Here is a 9,153-nt window from a genome sequence, read left to right on the forward strand (position 1 = left end):
GTTGGCTTTATATCTATGAATTTCTACGAGAAATGTGCAGTCGTTTTCCTTCACCGTAAGAACGTGAGCTCAGCTGAAACTAAACTATAGTAGATCTTTTTAGTCTCGTAGTTGTTCAACTAAACAATTGAATTGGCCGCAAAACAATAGACAGTTACATAACAGTTGTGCGATAGTTTAGTCCAATGTGTGTGCCTGCTCTAAGAACGCATAAATGTACAAATGAATTCTTAAACCGAACACATTGGTATACAACGAAAAGCAAATCAGGACCTGAAAACTATTCAAATGTTAACCTCAGAAAATCGGATAAAACATATAAATACATTTTAAAATGTAATAAAACCGTATCAACAATTTATTGAAATTTCTCCTTTTAAAAAGATGCACACATTTTGAAGTGGGTTTTGCGAGCATTTCTTCGCACTTTACGAGCTTTGTGCTTTTATTCGTTGAGATTCAATATTGGAATGGATCGCGTCGCGTTTGCAAGTTTGTAATGCCTCCCAATGTGGCTCAACCAGCCGTGCAATAACCACGATTCAGAACTATTTTAAAGGTAGTTTTGTAGTAAAGTAATTTGATTTTGTATATGTTACGTTGTCCAAGTTTATGCAAATTACATCAAATAATGACAGTTAGTTATCTAATAAAGTAAAGCGTAAACACACACTACTTTGTGGCGTAAGATGTCAGCAATCACAGCATATTTTTGGATATTTTATTCTTTAATAAGAAACCATAAACTTATGACTAGCTTTAGGCTATATATTTTCACGCTATTAAACTTAGTGGATAAATAAAATGGAATAACACCATTATGTGGAAAAGGGACCATAAACTACGAGCTGCCAACATCAAGGAAGCAAGATAATTTGCAATTGATATTATAACAAATGTAAACAATAAAATATAATTTTCATAATTACATGTGGATGAAGCCGCACGTGAACAGCTAGTTTTTGATAAATCATTTAGATTTTATCCATATTAGATAAAGAAAATGTGAAAAATGAAAGTTACTGTTATGCTGTTATGTTAATAGGTTCTTAAAAAAAAAGAATGTTTATGATTAAAAATGTAAATGAACGGGAAGTATTTCCACAGCAAGGATCGCTATTTGTTGGGCGAAATCAAGTGCGAACGAGAAATTTTCTGTTTTTCTATCGCTTCATTATTTTCATCCTTTGTTCCCTTTTCCAAGAGGCCATTGAAAAGTGGAAATAATGAAAAAAGTGTCTTTTACAACTTTTTATTCTTCCAAGAAAGGGTTCAATTAAAAGCGTTCCTTTGAATCGCGAGGCTTGACTGTTAATATGCTACCAAGTCATTGCTTTTTCGATATTCATTTATTAAACTGATAGAAAATTGTATTGCCTACTTTCTCGTTAAACCCAAAATTAAATTGTTAACGACCATCCAACGTTAACCAATCACTAACAACCAACAACCAACACCCAACAACCAACAACCAATAACCAACACACAACAACCAACACTCAACAACCAACACCCAACAACCAACAACAACACTGTGTTTCTTGGTTGTTGGTTATTGGTCGAACAGTGGTTTAGCATCTTTGTGTGACAGTAAGTCACAATGTTAAGAACTACTTGTGGGCTATCTACTTGTTTGTACTTTTGTACTACACATGAAGTTATCTGATTAGATGGTACATATGGATATGTTTGTTATATCCGCTTTATGTTTTTTTTTATATATTTGCAGCGCCAACTTTATAGAGTCTACCTCTGATCATATTCAAAGTGTTTAAAGCGTATTTAAGCCAAGTTATTTTAAAACCTAAAGTTATTTTGAAATGGGACCTTCACCTGGTTGTGAATTTATTAATTTAACGTATAACTTTTATAAATTATAACTTTTTGAAATGTTTCATTTATATTTTTATACTTGGAAAGTTTTATTTGTTAAGTTATAAAGCTTGAGGTAACATAGGAATGTATTCCGTCCGCGCGACTCCAAGTTATGACTCAAACGAAGGGGCCACTTTGTACCGAAATCACTTTGAGTGCACAAACGTTCGCGGAGTGAGAAACGTCTGTTGAACTTTATTGAGTTATATATAGTTTATTATCTTTTTTTATTTTGTAATGAAGTTTACAATTTCATACTAACTGATGTGCGATTGTCGATTGTTTCGCAGACAATTCAACTGTTTAGTAGCACAACTAAAAATCGAGTAGCATGCGCACCTCCATATAAGCTTGTAGGAATCAAAACAGAGACTAAACAGTTGTGCGATACTTTAGTCAAAGGTGTGCGCGCGCTCTTAAAATACTTAGTACTCCCAAAGTCTGACAAACTTCTTTCCCTAATAGTATCTCGGTAATTCAAAATCTAATACAATAATATAATGCTATAGTTTTTATTGTAAAATCTAGTGTCTGGTTTCAACTAATCGTGTCACAATATCGAATAAACTGAAAGGGCATTCATCGAGGTATTTGTCACAGTTTCCGTTCTGTCCGTTTAATTCTGCTTCGTAGTATGCGTCGTCGATACCTTCCTCCCGCGAAGATGATGGCCTGGAAAAAGATAATAATTTAGAGCATGCTTGGACTAGCACAACTGTTGTGCGATCAAAGCGAGAATAAATTGTTATACGATAGTTTAGTTTCAGGTGTGCGTACGTTCTTAATATTATAATTTATAGCTCCTTGATGCCTAATTTTGTGGTACGTGTATACATATACGTAGGGGTATCCCAGGATCATATATCCCAGGAGATTCAAAGATATGGGAAAAGTCAGCTACACTACAGACGGTTAAGTAAAGCCTTCTCACATCTAACGAAGAACTTGCTGACGATTCTTGAGGAATATTATCGTCAATACAATTGATTGAGCAACTACGGTCAAGATTTAATAGTTTATTTCGTGTTCAGCAAAACGTATGAGTAAAAATTTAAGTCGAATTAACTGCAATTTTCGAATGAATTTTACTGCAAACATATAATACTAGCTTTCGCCTACGACTCCATCAGCGTGAAATTAAAAATAAACAAAAGTGTACTTCTAAACTTTCTATATCTGTGCCAAATTTCATTGAGATCGGTTCAGCAGTATAGGCTACAAACTTTAACATACATCCATCCATCCATCTAAAATTTCGCTTTTATAATATTAAAAAGTAAAGGTAGTGTAACACTAACGTGAATAGGATATGCATGATGTGTCCGAGCAGGCCGTTGTGGTGCAGTGGGGTCTCCGCCGCTTCACAGATGTTCCGAAGCAAACATTCCTTGCCGTTCATGCCGTGTCTGAAAAATTTATAATTCTAGTATAGTTTTACATACTCTATGTAATTCTAAGGTAAACTATACAAGACAGAATGTAGGTTTAAAAAATATCTATTCTATGTTTTTTTTTAATTGGTTGACATATTTTATGTGTATATTTACAAGATACCGAATGAGTTAAAATCGTTGAACGGTTTAGGATAGAGCTCTTCCATCTAATGCTTGGAAGTGAAATTTATAGTGTGGAGGATTTTCTAAGTGGTAACATACTATTGTGAATCTACGTATCTGCGTGCTATGGTTTTTCAAAAATTAAATAAATGATTTAAATTTATTCGAAACAATTAGTCACAGACTTTCTTTTTACATATTTTTGTATACCTATATAAATTAAAATTGAAATAAAGTTTATACTTACTGTTTAAATCTAGCCTCGAGAACTGTGTATGCCAATTCCCTCGTTATACTTCTGGTTTGCCGGGAACTGATGATCTGAAAACATAAAAAGAGAGAATCACTTTAGCGAGTCTGTATATCTTCTGTATCTCTTCCCTGTCAACTCAACCGGAACTTTTACTTGTCGCATTTTAATAGCTAACTAGGTTTCGTCCGCGTCTCCGTCCTCGCGGAGTAAAAAGAACTTAGTAAGTAACCTATGTGTTAACAAAGAGTATTCATCAAGATTCGTTCAGTTTAAACTACGAACTCTAACAAACATCCATCCACACTTATGCTTTTATAATATTAGTGAAAAAGACGACATTTCTATCTTGATAAATTGACAGTACTATTCGTTCACTAGCATACATCTATGCTAGTATTATTAACAGGGAAGATTGGCATTTTTGGATTTTTGTATGTACTGCAATAGTTAAAAAACTACTGGGTCGATTTCCCAAATTCTTTCACCAAAAAGCTACGTTATCATTAGTAACATAGGGTACATTTTTTACTAATTTTCAACAGATAGTTCAATTTTAATTGTATATGTAAATATTAGATATTTTAAATAATTTGTACTTACTGGTAGATTAGGGAAGAGTACTTCATCTATCTCAGTGATGTTTGTAACCACGCTGTAGTTAGACTCGAAGTTGTAAGACACGAACACGTTCTTGTCCGGAATGTCGATAGGTACTGCTATAGCTACGAAAGTCTGGAACATATATTGAGATTTTTTAAATACATTTACAGTGCACATATATAAGATAATTACATTAAGCTCTACATAATCGTTTGATCGCAGTATGTAAATTTTAAAATTTCCTCTAACTTTAAAAAAGAGAAATCAGATATTTTTTTTGGATTAAATTGAAAATATAGGCAAGGCTTAAGCCCTATTTCCACTAACAGCACTAGTGGAAAAAGGCACTTAGAATCGATAAAGCTTAATGATTTTCTTCACTATTATTTACTATTAGTTTCTTCTATAGACGTTCTTTACATATTTCTGCTTTTATAACCAGTTTATTGTATTAAAAATAATGTACTTACCCCGTATAAACTGGTAGGTGGAAATATAAGACCTCTTTTCTGTATATCGTGGATATTCCCTTTACCAAACGTTGATAACATAGCGAACATTCTAAAATAATAAAGTAACATATAAAAGTTAAAAAAAGCTAAAAATGTATAAAGACGTGAAAAAAAGAATTTTCATATTCATGACTACTTTAAACATACTTCAATTTAATGAATTATTAATTGAGATATATTTAAAATAATGTTGTTATTTTACAGTAAAATAAGACCATTGTAGAATTATTTAGTAACTAGCTGTTGCTAGCGACTTCGCCGGCGATCAATTAAAAACAGTAAAAAATATAGCCTATGTTACTCACTGATATGGTGGTATTTAATGGTGAAAGAATTTTAGAAATAGGCCCAGTAGTTTTGAGTTATTTTAATACATACAAAAATTCAAATCCTTATAATATTAGAGATTAACATTAAAAATGTATGATAAATGAATGAAATATATTTAACTTACATAATAAATGTTGTACTTTTGTAAGCCATTTTGTTAGTTTTACACAAAACTGACAGTTTGTCTGTTGCCTTCAGATACACTTAACTTTTTTGAATGCCTCAAACGAAATGCCATCACTTCTTACAATGTTTACTGTTCAGAATTATCATCCATACGCTAACAACTAGTGCACAGTTTCAGTAAAACTACGTCAGACCAAGTAAAGTTGAATAGGCACTAGTACAGTATGAATTTTATAGTGATCTATAATATTTCCTCATATAAATACTAATGCATTAAAATACTTTTTCTATAAATAGTATGTATTTGTTTATTAAAGATATAATTGGTGTATCTTCGTAATATAGTTACATTTTGTAAGTGTTGCTTACCTAAAACATAATGTTACAGAAATACCATCCGTATTTACTGCCTATTATATAAGTTGTAATAAAAAAAACTTATAGTGTATCCGTATAATATTGGAGAGAATTAGATTATTCTAAAGCCATTAAAAATTTAGCGTGCATTTGTTGTTTCCGTTTTCGTATGATATTTATTAAGAAAAACTGATTGGTTTGTAGTAAATAATCAGTCATAAGGTTACCTAAATGCATATTAATAATTTTAGCTAGGCTATTTCATCATCTAAATTTATCGATGCACCATAATTGGTCGCATGTATAAGTCGTTTCAGTCCCGCTATGTGACAACAAGCTGACCGCAGCTAGTGAAATGAACCATTTCACTCGCTAATTGCCCTCGAACTGTCGGTTCCTAAACATTATACTTTTAGTATTACATTATATTCTCATCTTTATCATTCTCTATGAGATCAATAGAGATAGTAACACAAGTGTAACAGCAATGGAATTTCACGGTAAACATTTTAAGAGTAGACAAAGTGAAATTGGATTTTGTTTAGCACAATACAAAAATGTTTAGGCGCATGACCAAAATTTTTAACATCTGCAAGAAAGTTCCATGAGAATATAAGTCGATATTTGTGTCATCGTGACGTAGTTTTCAACTTACCAACGTTTATTCTCAAAGACAAATCAAACAATCACGATTGATAAAAATCTATCCGTCATCTTTTGTGATAAAGTACAGTCAGATATATAAACATGTTTACTTTTACAACACTTATATACTGTATATGCCTTCTCAAAAAACTCAGCAAATACTCTCCCGTAGATTTGCGACTATGAACACGTGGATATTTTAGTTATAGCAAGTTTTGTTTTGTACAATTTTATGATGCTGACTGTACATCGACATTGTGAAAGAGATTGTTTTCTTTTAGGATTTAAAGTGGCAATGCCAATAACTCTTACTTTATTATATTTTTCTATCATATTCTTTTGCAATCATTTCCATCAACTAAAAGTAGACAAGCTATAAAACTGCTTACATATTTTAATGCTTTTATAACCCTTAATTAGTTACCATTACATAAACGTTTAGCAGTCAAAAAAAGTATGATATATTTTATTTTGGAATATTCAGTATTTAAATATCGCTAGTATGTTCAGTTGTGACGAATACTGGAAACGTAACGCCACACAAATATTCGCCATTGCATCAATTGATTGCATTCGGACATTCCATATCGTGGTCTTCACTATCTCAATCAAGGATTCAATTTAAACGTTGCGGCGGATGTCTACTTTATCTACATATTTTCAACCATTTTAATCTACATCTGGCATTATTGATTTTGATACATACGCTGCCTTGATCATGTTGACAGAATTAACAAGTAAATCTATACTATTATATTAAAGCGTAAACACACACTATTTTGTTGCCTAAGATCTCAGCAAATACAGCATATTTTTGAATAATTATTTTTTTAATAAAAAGCCATACACTTGCTTCACGCTTTAGGCTTTATATTTTAACGCCATTAAACTTAGGGGGTAAATTTGGATAAAAATCCCAATGTGGGAAAGAGACCATAAGTTGCTGCCAACATCAAGGAAGCAAGGTTGTCATCATGTCATGTCATTTTGACATATATAATTGATAATTTGACAAATGTAAACAATAAAATAAAACTTTCATGATTTCATGCGGATGTAGTCGAACGGGAACAGCTAGTTGGAGATAATTTTAAAGTATATTAGAAGATTACAAGCGCCAGTAGTCGATAAATTGAAAAGCAAAAGGTTAGCGTGGTATGGACATATGTGGCGAGATGACGAGGAGATAAACCAGAAAGTGTTAAGTGTAGAGAAAGACCGACGAAAGTATGGATGGATTGTGAAAGAGGATATGCTTAAGACGGGAATGAATTCGGATATGACGGCTAATAGAGATGTATGGAAGAACAAAACATACTGCCCCTCTGTAGGGTCAAGCTGATGTTGAAACTTGGAGCTAAGAGGCATTAAACATTTTAATTGTGTCTGGCGAGAGAGTGGAAAGATTTTTTCAAAGTTAACTAATATAGAATAATGTTTACAGAAAGATAAATCGATGAATGCAAGTGAAATTTATGCCAAAATGGAATGCGTTAACTCGCAAATCCATTCTATTCTGCCACAAAGTTACTCTTCATAGTAAGGTTTGGTTAAATTGTTTTTATGCCACGCCTGAAACGTAATAAAAGGAGGGGAAAATATTTCAGCTTGTATTATCCGTTTGATGTTTTCGGAACTCAATGCTTCCAGAATACAAACATCTTGGTATGTTTTATCATACTAATTTTACTTTATAATCTTACTAACATTATAAATGCGAATGTTAAGATGGATGTTTGTTACACTATGTAGCCTACAACTGGTTAGTTGGTTGGTGTTTGTAACTACCTGACGAATCTTAATGAAATTTGGCATAGATGTACAGGATAGTTTAAAAGAACAAATAGGCTGTTTACTTTTGTTTTTTCGAATTCCACGCAGAGTCGCGGGCCAAAGCTAGTAATGTGCTACATAGGTAGTAATGCGAATTAAGTCTCGGACAAAAACTAGTTTCTAATAATTTACGATTGTAATTTCGTAAACATATATGTGCTTTCTACTAAACGTCTTAATTATAATTCATATTACACATAAGCTTAAGACCAAGGAACTCCGTAAATTCATTTCCCCGTCTTCGAGCGATGAACTTAGATATTCGTTACTGCAGACTGCAGTGTTCGGAGTGCAGGGTGTAAGCAATTTAGCAGGATGCAAATATTTGCAGCGTCAGCCACAACGACGCGGCGCAGTAACGAGGTTTTGGTTGAACACCCGCATGTGAAACTATGTATAATTGTATTTTTCACCACATTTAGAGTTTTTGCCATGTAAGTGTTTTGATTTATACCAGTTAAGTGTTAATAATTTATTAATTACATAAATTGATAGCATGAGTTGAACTGAAATGTTTTGAACCCCTGCATTTATTTTCAAAACATCATACTAATATTATAAATCTGAAAGTTTAGATGGATGGATAGATGTTTATTAGAGTTTGTAGCTTAAACAGCTGAACGGATTTCGATGAAATTTGTCATAGATGTAGAGGATAATCTGGAAGAACACATAGTCTTCTCACTTTGCTGTTTTTTAATTCTATGCGGACGGAATCGCGAGCGAAAGCTGGTTAATTAATAATTCACTTAAATACCTATTAATTGTTCAATTTATTTGCATGTTTGTTTCGTAAGAGCGTGCTAGAGAGCGTGCTACTAACTATAAGTTTATATGGAGATGCACACAGTACTCGATTTTTAGTTGTGCAACTAAACAGTTAAATTTGCAGAGAAACAATTGACAATCGCACAGCAGGTTTGCGATCTTCATTTGTTTCGTTCTAAGGTGTGCGCATGCTATTAAAATCACATTTTACGGTCCAATCAACAAAAATGAAGACTAAACTAAATGTATTGATTTCTTTGCATGATATTTCATAACTTCAATAAATAAAATAATATAG

General features: G+C 32.5%; 1 protein-coding gene across 1 annotated transcript; it reads right to left on the minus strand.

Moving 5' to 3' along the window:
• Nucleotides 1–2,399: 2,399 nt before the first annotated feature.
• On the minus strand, nucleotides 2,400–4,835 carry LOC106111520. The gene is made up of 5 exons (XM_013293639.1): nucleotides 4,755–4,835; nucleotides 4,285–4,416; nucleotides 3,679–3,752; nucleotides 3,174–3,281; nucleotides 2,400–2,547 (listed from the first exon to the last, which is right to left on the minus strand). The coding sequence occupies exons 1-5, from the start codon at nucleotides 4,833–4,835 to the stop codon at nucleotides 2,400–2,402; spliced, it is 543 nt and encodes a 180-aa protein (XP_013149093.1).
• Between the last annotated feature and the right edge of the window lie 4,318 nt (nucleotides 4,836–9,153).

The sequence above is a fragment of the Papilio polytes genome, unplaced genomic scaffold, assembly GCF_000836215.1.
Source record: "Papilio polytes unplaced genomic scaffold, Ppol_1.0 DF824158.1, whole genome shotgun sequence".
Classification (NCBI taxonomy): domain Eukaryota; kingdom Metazoa; phylum Arthropoda; class Insecta; order Lepidoptera; family Papilionidae; genus Papilio; species Papilio polytes.

Bases quoted from the DNA above. Each gene is read 5' to 3' on its own strand.
- LOC106111520 (XM_013293639.1), bottom strand. From the start codon at position 4,835: ATGTTATCAACGTTTGGTAAAGGGAATATCCACGATATACAGAAAAGA. The intron at 3,753-4,284 runs GTAAGTACAAAT...TTATGTTTTCAG, and splicing joins TACTCTTCCCTAATCTACCA to ATCATCAGTTCCCGGCAAAC. The intron at 3,282-3,678 runs GTAAGTATAAAC...TAAATTTTTCAG, and splicing joins CTCGAGGCTAGATTTAAACA to ACACGGCATGAACGGCAAGG.